Genomic DNA, 17,584 nt, shown 5'->3' with positions numbered 1-17,584 from the left:
TGAAGAAGATGGGTCACCCAGGCTGTTCTAGTAAAAAGAGATAAAAGCAGAGCAACCATGGCAAACTCTGCAGAGTAGATGGGGAAAAATATATAGATGTAAATATTTAATTCCGCCAACCCCCCCCCCCCCAAAAAAAAAAAAAAAAAAATAATAAAATTAAAAGCCTTAACAACAATCATGAGTACCACTAAAATCTAAGAGGACAAGAAGAGGACGTCTTCGTTTGAAGATGGGAGGCGCTGGACCCGGACCGCGATGCCCATTGGATCGGACCACCCCTGGGTGAGTATAATATAACCTGTTTTTCTTACCTTTCAGGTTACATCGGGGGCTTATCTACAGCATTACAGAACGCTGTAAATGAGCCCCTGATGCCGGTGGGCTTAGCTCATATACGATTTTTGGGGTGATAGATTCCCTTTAATGTTTTACATCACAATGAAATTCCTAAAAAATAAAAAATAAAAGCAAAACCAAAGAAGAATTGCTATTACTGATTCTTCCATTTAACCCCACTTAGTAGAATACAACTAAGACTACAAGTCCATCTGCACAAAACAAGCCTTCATACTTCTATGTTGACTGATAACGAAAAATGTTATGACTCCTGGAATTTTATAGAGAATACCAAATCTGCCTGTCAAATACTATTGAACAGAACACTCAGTTGGTAAAAACACAAATTCCACTATTGCTACACATGAAAATAATGAGGTGCTTGGCAACGTTAGTCCACCTCCACGTGGTGCACCCTGGGTAACGGTAAAGGACTAACAATCTTGACGACCAAACAAACTACATCTAGAACTCCTGTTCAATATATTTTACATCATATTTGATAATCAACAAAGGATCAAATTTGATAATGTCTACAAATAATGGTACCGTCACAAATGACTCCCCACAAATGAAAGACCTTGGACCCACAGTGAAAATCTGCCAAATTAATATTGAAGGTATCATCCGCTCAAAATATGATTTCCTCCACAAGTTTCTCACTGATAACAAAATAGACGTTCTTGTTCCTCAGGAATCTCATGTTGAAAATGAAGACCATCTTCTAGCTCGTGGTTCCATTTCTGGTTTTGATTTAATTGGTGCTACATATGACCCGCACTACGGTGTAGCTACCTATGTGAAAGGCAACATTGAAAATGTAATGCTTGTATCTACATCTGTTGAAAATGACATCCATGAAGCTGTGATTAAAGATGGTCATATCACAATTAATATTTACAAGCATCCTGCAGTACAATGGCTTACTAAAGTTATCCATGTCCATCCACATCCTACCGTGTACATAGGAGATTTCAACAGTTATCATGAGCTCTGGCAATATGCTAGTAATGACGACAATGGTGAGCACCTGGTAAACTGGTCTGACGTGCACAACACATTCCTGGTTTTTGATGCAAAGGATTTTCCAACCTTCCAATCAGCAGCCTGGCAGAGAGGATACAACGCTGATTTATGTTTTGTTTCTATTGCATGATGCAATCAACCTTAATCTACATCTGAGTGTTGTCAAACATTTCCCTCGTAGTCCGCATCGCCCTGTCATCATCACCGTTGGAGTATCCATTCCTCTTGTAACTTCGTACCCACGTCCTTGATGGAATTTTGTCAAAGCCAACTGGAAAAAGTTTGCAGATCATCTTGACAAGGGTATTGGTTGGATATCTCCAATCAGTAAGAACTAGCCAGCTTTAGACCTGCTTGAAACTGCAATGACAAAGTTTTAGCCTTGACAACTTTAATTAAAGCTGAATTTCAAAAGAACATGAAGGTTTCAGTGGCGTTCATCGATCTTTCTGCTGCATATGACACTGTGTCGAGGGAAGGACTTCTATAGAAGTTTCTGAAGGTGATTCCATGTAAGAAAATGATGTACCTCTTGAATTGTATGATTGCAAATAGAACCTTTCAACTTATCATGGGTGATTTAACTAGTTGTGAGAAAACCTTAAACAATGGTTTGGCCCAGGGATCAGTGCTGGTACCTCTCCTGTTTGCTCTGTACCTAGCTGACATTACTGCCACAATATCACGGAAATTTGGATACGCCGATGACTGGGCACTTGCTACAGTGAGCAAAATAATGGAGGAAGCAGAGGTGGTTCTAACAGAATATCTTAGTGTAATGGGAAAGTATTTTCGACAATGGAGGCTAAAGCTCAATCCATCAAAAACGGAAGTATGTTGCTTTCATTTACACAACGCAAGAGCTAAGACTGAACTCAAAGTACATTTTGAAGATCAACTTGTCAAACACAACTTCAATCCCAAGTATTTAGGTGTAATCCTTGATAGAAGCCTAACCTTCAAATCTCACTTGGATAAGACCGCACAGAAACTGAAAGCACGCAATAATATTATTCAGAAACTCTGCGCATCCTCCTGGGGTTCCTCAACACCTGTCTTGAGAATGTCTACCCTTGCCCTGGTGTACTCTGCCACAGAATATTGTGCTCCAGTATGGCTGAATAGTTATGTGAATGCAATCGACAATCAGCTGAATAACTCTATGCGCATAATATCTGGTGCTATCAGACCTATGCCTGTCCACTGGTTACCTGTTGAGCCATATCACACCTGCAAATCTGAGAAGACAAAAGCTCCTACTTAAAGAATACACCAAAGTAGTGAATAATGAAAATCTACCAATACATCAAAATATCCAAGATGTTCACATATAGCAACTGAAATCAAGACATCCACCCATCCGAACCACAATTACCCTGTATGAACAAGATTTCAATTTAGAAGAGAAATGACGTGAACTTTGGGTCAGTGCAGTAGACGGTGAGCCTCAAACGTTTCCTCACTTACAAAATCCAACACCAGGCTTTATTCTACTAAGGAAAACCTGGGTCACTTTGAATCGTATCAGAACAAACTTTGGTGTCTGTGCAGATATTATGCATAAGTGGGGAAAATCTGAGACTCTCCTGCCTGTGATTGTGGAGCTGACCGTCAAAAAATTCAGCTTATTATCGAGGAATGCCCCCTCAATCTTATACTGGTGACAAGAATGATTTCTATACTGGAAATGACAATGTTATTGCATACATAGAAAACCTCAATATACGACTCTGATTTCTGTTCCTTTGTTCTTTTCAATCACTGTTTATAGTTTATTCTTATATGATGTTAAAATATATGTTCATACGATTAAATAAAAAAAAACATTTTTTTAATCAAAAATGTTTACGCAATCCACCAAGAGAAATTTGACCCTCATGGATGAACCGTAATTCAGTTGACTGACCTCTCCTATATGCGTTACCAGGCTTCAAATGTTTTGGGGAAGAAATCGTATTTAGCTTTCTTTCAATCAAGACCAGTCTCGGTGAGTGGTGAGTCAAAAGAGTTAGGGGACTATCCAATGAGATCACTATGTCATTGGTGGATTGCTAATGCACTTTTGATTTACAAAATGGTAAGTACCTCATATTTGTTTGCAAGTGTAGTAATAGTGGAGATCATGTATTCATTAATTGTAGTGTGCTGTTGCATAATGTATGTTGGTCACGGCATATGTGAACCTGTGCATTAATTTAATAGTATAGGAGTGCTGGCCTTGGAATATCCCTGTCGGGTTTACTGATAAGGCCGTATGGGAGTAAGTTTGTTTTCCTCATTTCGGGGCGCTTTCTATATATTATTTGTTGGGTGCTTCTTTCAAAAGGACTATTCCGCACAAAACAGTTGCGGATACTGATCAGAGAGACTGCTGTCACAGTTATTCTTATAATGACTTAACTTATTGAGGAGATAGTTGAAGGAAGATTGGAAAAAAGTATTATGGACAGATGAATCCATGTTTGAGGTGTTTGGATCACACAGAAGAACTTTTGTGAGATGCAGAACTGGAAAGATGCTGGAAGAGTGCCTGACACCATCTGTCAAGCATGGTGGAGGTAATGTGATGGTCTGGGGTTGCTTTGGTGCTGGTAAAGTGGGAGATTTGTACAAGGTAAAAGGGATATTGAATAAGGAAGGCTATCACTCCATTTTGCAACGCCATGCCATACCCTGTGGACAGCGCTTGATTGGAGCCAATTTCATCCTACAACAGGACAATGACCCAAAGCACACCTCCAAATTATGCAAGAAAAATTTAGGGAAGAAGCAGGCAGCTGTTATTCTATCTGTAATGGAGTGGCCAGCACAGTCACTAGATCTCAACCCCATTGAGCTGTTGTGGGAGCAGCCTGACCGTATGATGCGCAAAAAGTGCCCATCAAGTCAAACCAACTTGTGGAAAGGGCTTCTGGAAGCATGGGGTAAAATGTCTCCAGGTTACCTCAGCAAATTAACTGCTAGAATGCCAAGGGTCTGCAATGCTGTAATTGCTGCTTAGGGAACATTCTTTGATGAAAGCAAAGTTTGAAGGAGAAAATTATTTCAAATAAAAAATCTTTTTTTTTCTTTTTTTTTTTATTGAACCTTGTCAGTGTCTGGACTAGATTGATACAGGAAAGATAACTATCTTGGTACTGTTTTAGCCAGTAGATAGAATAATGTTTAGAATTGAAAGTCCTCAGTGGTTGATACCTTTTAATGGCTAACTGAAAAGATAGTAACAGATTGCAAGCTTTCGAGACTACTCAGGTCTCTTCATCAGGCACAGGCTAAAGCAAATTCTGAAAAATCACATATTTATACACAACACGGCACAGAACTGTCATTATGGGAGAGTGATAAACAGTTATGTCCATAAACATTGGAAAGTTTCTATATTAGGAGTGAATATTTTGTTGTCCTCTGATTGGGGTCTGGTTCTGTTATGATGACCCCACATGGTCTGAAGTACAAATTCCTTAATTGATGTAAAAAGACAAAAATCCATGCGACACATTCATTCCTGCACTGTGTGTCAAAGGTCATCATAAGTTTATACTCCCAGATTCTCCTGTCTCTCTGAGATTTGAAGTTACCTTTCAATACAAGTAATTTCAGGCCCATGGTGCTATGATCAGGCATGCAAAAATGTTTGGCCACAGGTAGATCCATTCTTTTTTCTTTTATTGTATGGTGGTGAGAATGTATCCTTTTTCTCAGTTTTTGCCCTGTCGCCCCAATATACAGACCCCCTGTTGGACATTTAGTACAAATAATTAAGTACACCGCATTAGATGTGATGCAGCTGAAGGTACCTGGGATCTTGTAGTCCCGCTGTGAATTGGGGATCTTTATCTTGTCCGTGGTCATTATAAATGGACAGGTTTTACATTTTTTCTGATTGCAAGGAAAGGTTCCTGCAGCTGTTGGAGAGAACATGGAACTTCTGACAATGATGCTTCTTAGATTTGGGGGCTGCCTAAAACACAGTAGTGGGGGGTCTGGAAAAATGGATTGTAAGCGGGCATATTTTTGTAGTAAAGGTTGTAATTTCCATGCAGCTCCCCTTAGCACCTCCAGATTTGGATTGTAGGTAACTACTAGAGGTACCCGGTATTTTCTTCTTTAGCTTTGTAATGTAGCAGGTGATTCTTTGGTATTCTGGTGTCTCTTGTGATCTGGTTTTCAATTGTTCTTGGATGGTAGCCGTGATTCAAAAAGGTCTTTCTGAGGCGACCAAGATGTTCATCCCTATCCATGGGGTTGGAACATATACGATTGAATCTGATGGCTTGGCTGTAGACAATGGAGTTTTTTATGTGTTTTGGATGGAAACTGTCCCATTTAAGGTATGTTGGAGGGTCGATTGGCTTCCGATACAGGGATGTCTGTATTTCATTGTTCTGCAGCTTAATGATGGTGTCCAAAAAGTTAATTTCAGTACAGGAGTAGTTGAGTATCAAGTTGATGGTTGTCTCACCTGTAGACTGGATTTGCCGTGGGTATAAAGGCCAGCACAAAATTACGTAAATATATATTAGCAGTGTCCATTACATAGAAGTGCTGTTTCATACTTTGTGTTACGTTCTCATAGATCTCATTCTTGTTCTCCTCTGTAGTGTGAGTGATGACCTATCACCAAATTTCTCTGTTTGTCGGAATACATAGATCATCTCTGTGCTAGAGGTTATATAGAATATTTTATAATGGATACTGAGGGAAAAATCATTCTTGTTGCCAGCCCCAATTCTGTTTTCAGGAGCAGAAAAAGTCCATTCTCTCATGGGCTGCTGTTTAGCCAATCACAGAGAAAGTGTGGGTGCCTATTCATCATGAGATTGGCTCAAATGCTCTACTAGAGCTCATACAGACGTCCGTGGATCTCGGTCCTATCATGAACGGCCCTGGGTCTCCCAACCCAAGCATATGAAACTCATGCTTTGGTTGGCAGACATGGACGTCTGCATGAGCCCGAAGTAGGGAGTCTGGTATTTCTGCATGCAACGTTACCTTGGCTTCAGGAAAGATTTTGGGAGCTCTGACCCCCTATACAGTTATTTACAAAAAATAAACAGCCACTAGTGCGGTCCATAGGACCTGTACACCACACCATGCTTACATCATAAAGGAAAATGGGGACTGCTTTTCTTTAAATTGTACAAAATACCATTAGTTCTGCTCTGTATTTTCTTATAAAAATTAAATTTGGATTTGCTTTCTGCATTTCCAGTGATTTGCCATAGGAATAGAATGGAAATGACAGCACTGCCAGATCCGTCTCATTATGGACACCGATGTAGAAGATATAATGAATTATAAAAGCATTCATCCGGTTTTATTTTTTTCTTTTCTGGTGGGGGCGGTGAGGGGGGCTTGAAAGCGAATGTTAACACAGCCTTAGTTATCCAACCGCATCTACGGATCAGTAAGTTGCAGAATTCCACACATGGAGAATCTCTAATTTCATTCCTGAATGTAATGAGCTTGGTGGAGGGTACATAAAGCAATCTGTCATTCTCGTCCAGGGCTTAACTTTGCCTCAGCATCTTTGGGCAAGCCAAAAGTGACAGGTTCTGGGGAAACCTAAAACCTCCAGCAATGTTGTTTTCAGTTGCAAACTGTTAAAACGTAAACAGTTTATTAAAGAAACTTTATGCAGGGGAACTGCCAATTAGCAAGTTTAGGTCTCATAATTTCTGCCGGTTCTGGGCTATTAACTGTCTGTCATTCAGCTATAGCAATGTAGAGCAAAACAGGAGTCCTCATGCATGGCTGGTAAAAGCACACACATGCTGGGCTTCTATTACATCGCATAAACCGAGATAACATTTCTGTATTGCTGATTATTCCTCAGATCTTGTCCATCCCATTCATTAAATGCTTGTAGTACCTAATACAAATACACTAAGCCACTCATACTGTTCTGACCGATGAAACTTGTTCTTCAAGTGATATGGTGAAAGACTCACGAAAATGTACACAGCAGTAGATGATATCACGTGTAGTGAGAATTCCTGCCCATCTTTCCATAATAAAGAACCCATCCAAGTCTAGATTTGCTCTGTTTTTTTTGTGAAGTTGAATCATTAGGTGAATAAACGCCCTCAAATATACAGTGGGAGTTTCTGCTCCTACTTCGTATTTAGCTAACAACATAAGCTAGATGTACGAGTGTGTGCCTAGGGTTTATTTATGGCATTGGGAAGGGATGTCTGCCCCTTTCAGTCTACTTCACTGTTCACAAAATTCACAAATTGTTCATTTTTATCTTGACACATTTGTTCCAGTAACTGGTAAATCACCATTGTCCTCTCATGTGACCATGGAAAGTACCTAATATGAGACACTAGCTGATCATAGTAGATCACACGAAACAACAAAAATAGTGCAAATTGTGTACGGATTTAATTAGTGACTAATAAGAAAAATAACCTTAGTGTCTTTTCCCTTTTAAAAACTCTTGCTCCAGAAACACATTATTCTTGGTGTCATCGTACCCAAAACACAAGAACAATGTGGAGTGTTGTTATTGTGTTGATGCCTTGATAGCATGTCCTCTTGATGAGAGATACTCGTGTTTATAGTCAACAGTGGCAGCATGCTATGTCTTGTAAATTACCACAGAAAGTTACATTTTGTCTCACGTTTCATGTCCTGTACCACAAGACTTTTTTTTTTTTTAATCTTTAATCATTCTTGGAATACTTTCTGGAGGATGAGGGATTTAGAGGTAAACGGAGACAGTAAAGGTTAAGGTTAAGCTATGTACAAACAAACATGGCAAATGTAGTGTGGATTAAACTGCCAAATATGTAGTAATTCCAGAGCAAAATCCAGATTTAGATTTTTTTTTAATACCTCAATTTTTGGGCTGCTTCAGACATCTGTGCAAATCAGTTTAAGCACTTGTCTGACCATGGTTCTCCCGACCCGAGCGTAACACTTATAGTTTATATGTACAGTATATGAGGCTCTGACACTCGGGTCAGGAGAGCTACAGCAAGTCAGTGCATTGCTGTCTGTGCACGGACGTCTTAAGTAGCCCTTAGTTGTGAAAAGCCATTTCAAAAAGGCCAGGAGAGAATGATGTGGCGTCCCCATCAGAATGCCATGTATAATTTGGTTAGTTAAGTCTAAACAGTAGGGACAACTAAAATAACACAGCCAGATTGTAGTCTGTTGATAAGGAGAATTTGACAGAATTGAAAATATCATGTAAATATCACGACACATGTTATATACATGTATTTGGTGTTCGCCATATACCATGCCAAGATGTACTTCTCATACTGCCAATATTTCTTTTTCAGCACTCTCTAAATCCCAAGCAGAAGTCTTTGCCCTTAAGAAGCAGAGTGAAGGGCTAACTAGAGAATATGATCGCCTTATCAGAGAACATGAGATACTACAGGTCTGTATCATTCAATTTGTTCTCCTAGTTGTAGGATGACAGTTCTAGTTATTCCACATGCACAGACTAGCAGAAAATGATATTTTTGCATTACCCTATTATATTAATGGGAGGCGAAGCTTTTAACTTCCTCACAGATTTCTTCATTTTCTTTCTCAGAGCTACAGGACAGACTTAAATAAGCACTCCCATCAAAGTTTTTATCCTCTTAATATATTGAAGTCATCATATTATAGAGAATTGTGTACTTACAATTGCTCATTTTGCCTTTCTACTCAGATGATTATTCTCTTTTCTCTGCTCTAGGTAGAAACAGGAAATCTTTTGTCCTTGCATGACTCATTCTGCTCTAACTTCTGAACCAGCTGCTCCCTCCTCCTCCCTTTGCCATAGACTTTTGCAGTAACTCAGGACTTGTGCAGAGAAAATTGACCTCCTGTTTCTACATAGAGCTTAAGAGGATTCAGCTCGTCAGTTTTTAATCATGTGATGTCATAGACCTAATGGTAAACAAAAGAATTAGCTGGGTACACGGGAAAAATAAGCAATTGTAAGTACATAGTGCTATGTAGTATGATTGCAGTATATTAAGAGGATAAAAACTTTGATAGGAGGAGTGCTTCATTAAAGACTAGATGCAATAAAGATTCACACCAAATAGTAGTTCTAATGTGCATTATGTCAAAAATTGATTTGTGGCTTCTTTAAGTATTAGGATCCAACTGTGTGGTTGTTAGATAATGGTAAAAGTGCAGGCACGGAGCAGTCTGTATACAGAATACACACTGTTGTCAGTGTATGCATATAGTACTGTACATGCTGCGATGGCACTGTAAACTATATTGTGACCCAGGAAGAGTCTATATATCCATGATAGTACTCGCTGTGTAACAAGACAACACTGTGTATAGTACATTTATAGCATCAGGGCTGCACACAATATGGCAATAATGGTGTCTGTTCACATTTCTGCACATACTGACTATATCCATAGGCTTTTATGTACCAAGCAAAATAAAAAGTGTCCTAATAACCACTGCAGAATTTTTTTTTTTTTGTAATTGAATACTCTTCTACACTTTCCCATGGGACACAGTAGAACATGTATACTGTGCAGTATGGACGGATAATTATAATTTACACCACTATAGCGGGGTAAGTCGACAGAAATGCACTACACAGTAAATCACTTGCGGTGGCATACGGCAGCTGTAAAATTTGCTAAATTCATGAATCTAGGGCGTGTTACTCTTCATCAAGACAGTGATACAAAACACCCCTGCCCTCTCCACCCCAACTCAAACCCCCCCCCAAAAAAAAAACTCACTGTCTGTTTGCAAGTATGTACCTTAATACCATAAAGGACCTTACTTACACAACACTGGCTATTTTGGCTTGTCCCTTTTGAGTATCAGTCCTCAATACTGTGATTGCACATAATATAACTGCATTGATTTGTAGTATTTCCAGTTTTGATAGTTTTATCACTTACCTACCTAGTATTATGTATGTCTGACTTTTGTATGTCTATTTCTATGCTTTTAATTATGTTATACAATAGAGATTTTAATTATGTTATACGATAGAGAATACAGGTCCTTCTCAAAAAATTAGCATATAGTGTTAAATTTCATTATTTACCATAATTTAATGATTACAATTAAACTTTCATATATTATAGATTCATTATCCACCAACTGAAATTTGTCACGTCTTTTATTGTTTTAATACTGATGATTTTGGCATACAACTCCTGATAACCCAAAAAACCTGTCTCAATAAATTAGCATATTTCACCCATCCAATCAAATAAAAGTGTTTTTTAATAACAAACAAAAAAACCATCAAATAATAATGTTCAGTTATGCACTCAATACTTGGTCGGGAATCCTTTGGCAGAAATGACTGCTTCAATGCGGCGTGGCATGGAGGCAATCAGCCTGTGACACTGCTGAGATGTTATGGAGGCCCAGGATGCTTCAATAGCGGCCTTAAGCTCATCCAGAGTGTTGGGTCTTGCGTCTCTCAACTTTCTCTTCACAATATCCCACAGATTCTCTATGGGGTTCAGGTCAGGAGAGTTGGCAGGCCAATTGAGCACAGTAATACCATGGTCAGTAAACCATTTACCAGTGGTTTTGGCACTGTGAGCAGGTGCCAGGTCGTGCTGAAAAATGAAATCTTCATCTCCATAAAGCATTTCAGCCGATGGAAGCATGAAGTGCTCCAAAATCTCCTGATAGCTAGCTGCATTGACCCTGCCCTTGATGAAACACAGTGGACCAACACCAGCAGCTGACATGGCACCCCACACCATCACTGACTGTGGGTACTTGACACTGGACTTCAGGCATTTTGGCATTTCCTTCTCCCCAGTCTTCCTCCAGACTCTGGCACCTTGATTTCCGAATGACATGCAAAATTTGCTTTCATCAGAAAAAAGTACTTGGGACCACTTAGCAACAGTCCAGTGCTGCTTCTCTGTAGCCCATTTCGGCACCTGTAGCCCATTTCCTGCACACGCCTGTGCACGGTGGCTCTGGATGTTTCCACACCAGACTCAGTCCACTGCTTCCTCAGGTTCCCCAAGGTCTGGAATCGGTCCTTCTCCACAATCTTCCTCAGGGTCCGGTCTCCTCTTCTCATTGTACAGCGTTTTCTGCCACATTGTTTCCTTCCAACAGACTTACCATTGAGGTGCCTTGATACAGCACTCTGGGAACAGCCTATTTGTTGAGAAATTTCTTTCTGGGTCTTACCCTCTTGCTTGAGGGTGTCAATGATGGCCTTCTTGACATCTGTCAGGTCGCTAGTCTTACCCATGATGGGGGTTTTGAGTAATGAACCAGGCAGGGAGTTTATAAAAGCCTCAGGTATCTTTTGCATGTGTTTAGAGTTAATTAGTTGATTCAGAAGATTAGGGTAATAGGTCGTTTAGAGAACCTTTTCTTGATATGCTAATTTATTGAGACAGGTTTTTTGGGTTATCAGGAGTTGTATGCCAAAATCATCAGTATTAAAACAATAAAAGACCTGACAAATTTCAGTTGGTGGATAATGAATCTATAATATATGAAAGTTTAATTGTAATCATTACATTATGGTAAATAATGAAATTTAACACTATATGCTAATTTTTTGAGAAGGACCTGTATATTTTTTATTGATTTTTGAGCCTTGCACATTTCTTTACAACACATTCATAGGACACTTGGTTTCATGGTGTATTGCGTGAAGAACCTTTTTATAGGTGTTTGTTTAGATTTTTAAGCACATGATTGAAGAATTAAAACTGTTATGACCTGGTTGCCTCTAGCCATTAAAGCATTTTCCACCCAGACTAGAGTTATTATGCATTAAGGAGTTCATAAGGGCAATAACACATACTTGTCTCAGACAGAAGTAATTGTCTCACAGAAGTTTGAAAACGGTTTACAATTTGTAAACCAATGTCTCGCGCAATGGAAGCCATTAATTATTTGTGCATTTTATTTTATAATTTTTGTGGTGGCGCCCATATGAATCCTGATGTTTTTGTTTTTTTTATGTACACAGTCTCTCCTTGTAATGAGAGTGACACAATTACTCATTTGGTTGTCAGAAAGGTATTTTATTACCTTTGTGACAGTTGTAGATATTTCATGTTACTAAATCTGTGTTTACTTTTTTTTTCTTTTTTTTTTATCCAGAATACCATACAGGAGCCAGAGATTAAGAAAGAGCAGTGAGTCTAAGATGGCCTGTACGAGAGACATACAGATGTGAAGAAATGTTCTACGATTATGCAGCAGAATGTATCCAGTGCAAACTGTCAAATTGTGGTCTTAGTAATATTTCAGAAATGTCACTTCAAAAAATGTTTTTCTTTGGAACGTACAGTATATTTAATGTGACTACATCATTATAAGTACCATTTCAAAGGCTATATTCATGTTACAGGTGCTTCTCACAAAATTAGAAATATCATCAAAAAGTTAATTTATTTCAGTACAGACATAGTGATCTATTTCAAGTGTTTATTTCTGTTAATGTTGATGTTTATAGCTTACAACCAATGAAAACCCCAAAGTCTTTATCTCAGTAAATTAGAATACTTGATAACGTCAGCCTGAAAAATTATTTTGAAATCCGAAATAATGTCCTACTGAAATGTATGTTCAGTAAATGCACGCAATACTTGGCCAGGGCTCCTTTTGCATCAATTACTGCATCAATGCGGCATGTGGCCTGTGGCACAGCTGAGGTGTTATGGAAGGATGCTTTGATAGTAGCCTTCAGCTCGTTTGCTTTGTAGGGGTCTGGTGTCTCTCATCTTCCTCTTGACACTACCCCATAGATTCTCTATGGGGTTAAGGACGGGCGAGTTCGCTGGCCAATCAAGCACAGTGATACTGTTGTTTTTAAACCAGGTATTGGTACTTTTGGCAGTGTGGGAGAGGTGCCAAGTCCTGCTGGAGTATGAAATTTCCATCTTCAAAAAGCTTGTCGGCAGAGGGAAGAATAAAGTGCTCAAAAATTTCTGCTTGGATTGTGTGCCTCTCCACTCTTCCTCCAGACTCTGGGACCTTGATTTCCAAATGAAATGCAAAACTTACTTTCATCTGAAAACAACACTTTGGACCACTGAGCAACAGTCCAGTTCTTTTTCTCCTTGGCCCAGGTAAGACGCTTCTGGCATTGTCTATTGGTCATGAGTGGCTTGACACAAGGAATGCGACACTTGGAAGCCATGTCCTGGAAACATCTGTGTGGTGGCTCTTGAAGCAATGATTCCATCAGCAGTCCTCTCCTTGTGAATCTCCCCCAAATTTTTGAATGGCCTTTTCTTAACAATCCTTTCAAGGCTGCGGTTATCCCGGTTGCTTGTGCACCTTTTTCTACCACACTTTTTCCTTCCACTCAACTTTCCATTAAAATGCTTGGATATCGCACTCTGTGAACAGCCAGCTTCTTTAGCAATGACCTTTTGTGGCTTAACCTCCTTGTGGAGTGTGTCAATGACTGCCTTCTGGACATCTGTCTAGTTAGCAGTCTACCCCATGATTATGGAGCCTACTGAAACAGACTAAGGCTGGTTTCACACTTGCGTTGGGCAGAGCTGCGGAGGGCTGCATAGTTCCCCCATTAAGCCCCAACCACTGCGGCACCTCTTCCATTCAGCTCAGCCTACGTCGGCATGCATCCTGCGTACCTATCTTTAACATTGGGTACGCAGGCCATGCAAATGTATGCTGATGCCTCTGCATGCGTCGTTTTGACGTTGCGCTGACCGCAGCAAAATGCAACATGCGTTCGAGGCAGCATCAAAATGAAGCATGCGGAGGCATCCACATACATTCGCATGGCCTGCGTACCCAATGTGGATGCCTCCGCATGCTTCGTTTTGACGCTGCGTCGAACGCAACATGTTGCATTTTGTTGCGGTCAGCGCAACGTCAAAATGACGCATGCGGAGGCATCTGCATACATTCGCATGGCCTGCATACCTAATGTTGAAGATAGGTACGCAGGATTCATGCTGATGTAGGCGGAGCTCAATGGAAGAAGTGCGGCAGTGGACGGGGCTTAATGAAGGAACTACGCAGCCCTCCTCAGCTCAGCCCTCCAACGCAACTGTGAAACTAGCCTAAGGCACCTTTTTAAACGCTTAGGAAGCCTTTGCAGGTGTTTTTTGTTAATTCTAGTTTACTGAGATAATGACTTTTTGGTTTTCATTTGGCTGTAAGCCATAATCATCAACATTAACAGAACTAAACCCTTGAAATAGATCACTCAGTTTGTAATGACTCTATATAATGAGTTTCACTTTTTGTATTGAAGAACTGATATACATTAGCTTTTTGATATTGCAATTTTGTGAGAAGCACCTGTATGTTTCTGACATGTTGCTTTGTTGAGACAGCTGTATGGAGCCTTGAAAAACTGGATTCGGACAGGACTCTCAACAGAGCTAATTATATTGAGAATAATAGGAGAGGGGAGACAAGTGCACATAAAGTGATATTTTTCTATTGATTATTATATTGAGGCAGTCACTTTGTGCTCCATCTGGCTTTTACTGAAAGACTAAATCAAAGTTTCCTTCTGAATCCCGTTTATCATCGCTTCAAACAAAGCGACAGATGTGTATCCTGAATGTGGTGTGAACCCGAGCCTAAATGTTAAGTCAAAAAGTGAGGAACACTTGCATTGTCTAGTGGACTCTTCTAATGTTTTGAGCTGCTACAGCTTACTTCATTATGGTTTTAAGGCCCCTCATTCATGACATCCATCCTCCATCACAGTTTTTTTGCAAGGAATTAGTACAGAATTTGCAAACCCAAATAATATCGAAGTATGCCTTGGTTCATGCTACTACCCTGCAATGTATGTCTGAACTAAATGTACACATTAAGCTACTGTCATCAGCAGTTTTGAATCTAAGTATATTGTTCATTTATGGTACTTTGAACCACAGTTAGTATGTAAGGCATATAATGAAATATGGTTGTTTGGGTTGTTAATGATTTTAGGTTTCTGAGAATATATTTTGCATGTTAAATTGAACTTTGTGTTCTCTTATGCCAAAATGTTTTGGAAATTGCATTGTATAAACACCAATGTTTTAATGCTGTGAATGGTAGGTCCTGATTAAAGTGCTTACTTACAACTTAAGTCCAGAATAAATAAAATGAAAGCTTTCACAACAGAATTGTGGCGTAAAACCATTTTAAAAGTCTCAAAATGTGAGTGCAACTCAGATTTGCCACTAAATTTTTGGACTTTTGACATTTTCACGCCAGTTTGTTAGTTCCAACAAAATAGTGGAGCTGGGGAGGGATACCACAGCTTGTCTAATTCTTGACTAGTTGTGGTGTTCACTATGCCAAAAATCTCACTTCAGTACTTGACTGGAGTGAGATTTGTGCCATAGTGCACAGACGTATCTGCCACTCGTTAGATGCTTCAGAATCATGATGAGGCTGGCCATTTTTCTGTTTATAAGAAGGGTCAGCCAAAAACAGGAAGCTTCATTTCTCGTGAATCTGTAGGAAATCCTGTAACCAAATTGTTGCAATAACGGTTCTTATTGAAAAAGATTGTCTGTAATATACTGGCTGACCTAGTCCTTTAGAGCAGGAATTACTTTTTGTAACTGCTCTCTATTCTGTCTAATTTATGGAGGTGCCTGTTTTTTTTCTGACTGAAAGTCTGTGTTTTGGGGGTTAGGGTTGGAAAGCAGAATGTATCAGGCCTGTGGATCCTTTGTTTCCCCGAACATGTTTGCAGTTGAGTTGCACCACTCTCAATTGAAATAAACCCGAGGCAGAGTTTATCCACGCCTTAGCTTACTTGCCTCCTTCCATTTAGATTTTTGAATAGACCGATGCTAATTTTATTTTTTATACTGAAGAATGTGGTTATGTAGAATACTTGGGCTACCTCTGGCTTACCATAAACCCCTACTGTAAATAGCACTTTCAACTATCGTATGATATGTAAGAATGCACTTATCACATAAACCACACAATTTGTAAAATGTAGGTAAATTTTGAATGTTTGGAAGGAAAAATTGATTTGAAAGAAAATAGCGAATAAATATTCTTCAAAAATGCAATCACAGGACTCAATCGGTTTTCTGGGCACTAGACCATTTTATTCAGTCACACTATGTGACTGCAAATTACGGAATCGTGACAGTTTGCAGTGCACACATTATCATGATTTCCCAGTATTCCCAGCGCGAGTAGGTGGTGAAGTCACTGCAAGTGTATGGCTTGCATACTTTCTTTCGTAAATTGACTAGAGTCTCAGCCGCTTCTCTTAATATCCTATTGAGAGAAGCACAGTTGGCACGTGACCACACACCCATGCTGGGAATACTGTGAAATTGTGACTGTCCGTATTGCACACAGTCCGGATTCTGGCACATAGTCTAAACTTCAGAAAATTGTGTAGGGCATGGAAGTCCCCTTTAGTGGAACAACAATAAGACAGACAAGTTGGGGAAGCTCCCTTTTATAGTTGGTGCCACAGTTTGACACATACTTAAAGGGACACACAATGTTTTACTGTTTAGATGAAATGTATTTTTATATTGGTTTGTCGCTATTTTTGGGTTATATGCAAAATGTGTGCTACACAGTGCTGCCTACCAAAAAATGTATTTTCGTAATAACATTCTAATAAAGCTTATTTTGCTACTGTGTGAGACACAAGCGTCGTCTTCCTTACATTCTGCAAATGCTTTTTTTTTTTACTAAATATAAAAAATGTAAATTGAACATTCTTTTAAACTTGAACTTACATCCAACTCCTCATCGCACATAGCTTACTTATAAAAGTGGAGTTCATGATTGTCTATACAAATGAATGAGGCTTGCAGAAACTCATTCCCGTGCTGCAAATACCACTCCATTAATATGAATGGAACAGATTTTCAGAAATTTCACAATAAATCTGTCATGTGTTAACATCCACTTCAGGACCCGCCGCCTTGTGTGTGCCTACAAAGGAAGTTTGTGTTAGAATGCTGTGGCTTCTGTTGATAGTTTAGGCGATGATGTAGCGCCAGTTATTGTACGACGGTACCCGTTCTTTCATGGTAAGAGGTAGACTCCATGACAAAAGAAACAGAACCCCTAACAGAGGGGACAAACCGTTTTAAGCAGAGCATAAGATGACAAGTCATCAGATCAATTAAACCAGAATTCTGGTGTAAATTGCTTTGAAAAAAGTCACAATTTTATGCACAACTTGGAGATGCACAAAAATGTTACTACGTTTGGCATTTGCACGCCAGTTTCTCTAATATCTGCCAAAATGGGCAAAGCTGGGACATGGCAG

The 17,584-nt window shown here is 39.4% G+C and overlaps 1 protein-coding gene across 1 annotated transcript in view; it reads left to right on the top strand.

Annotated features, from left to right (window-relative positions):
• BCAP29 (B cell receptor associated protein 29) overlaps positions 1-16,946 on the top strand; it is a 148,362-nt gene extending 131,416 nt beyond the window's left edge. Inside the window, exons 7-8 of the mRNA XM_069765066.1 lie at positions 8,658-8,758; positions 12,448-16,946. Coding sequence (XP_069621167.1) covers positions 8,658-8,758; positions 12,448-12,486 — 140 coding nt within the window. The 3' untranslated portion in view covers positions 12,487-16,946. The remainder of the gene's footprint in view (positions 1-8,657; positions 8,759-12,447) is intronic.
• The last annotated feature ends 638 nt before the right edge of the window (positions 16,947-17,584 follow it).

This window comes from Ranitomeya imitator, chromosome 4 (assembly GCF_032444005.1).
Source record: "Ranitomeya imitator isolate aRanImi1 chromosome 4, aRanImi1.pri, whole genome shotgun sequence".
Classification (NCBI taxonomy): domain Eukaryota; kingdom Metazoa; phylum Chordata; class Amphibia; order Anura; family Dendrobatidae; genus Ranitomeya; species Ranitomeya imitator.
The sequence above is the reverse complement of the archived record's forward strand: the minus strand, read 5'-3'. Positions and strand labels throughout refer to the sequence as shown.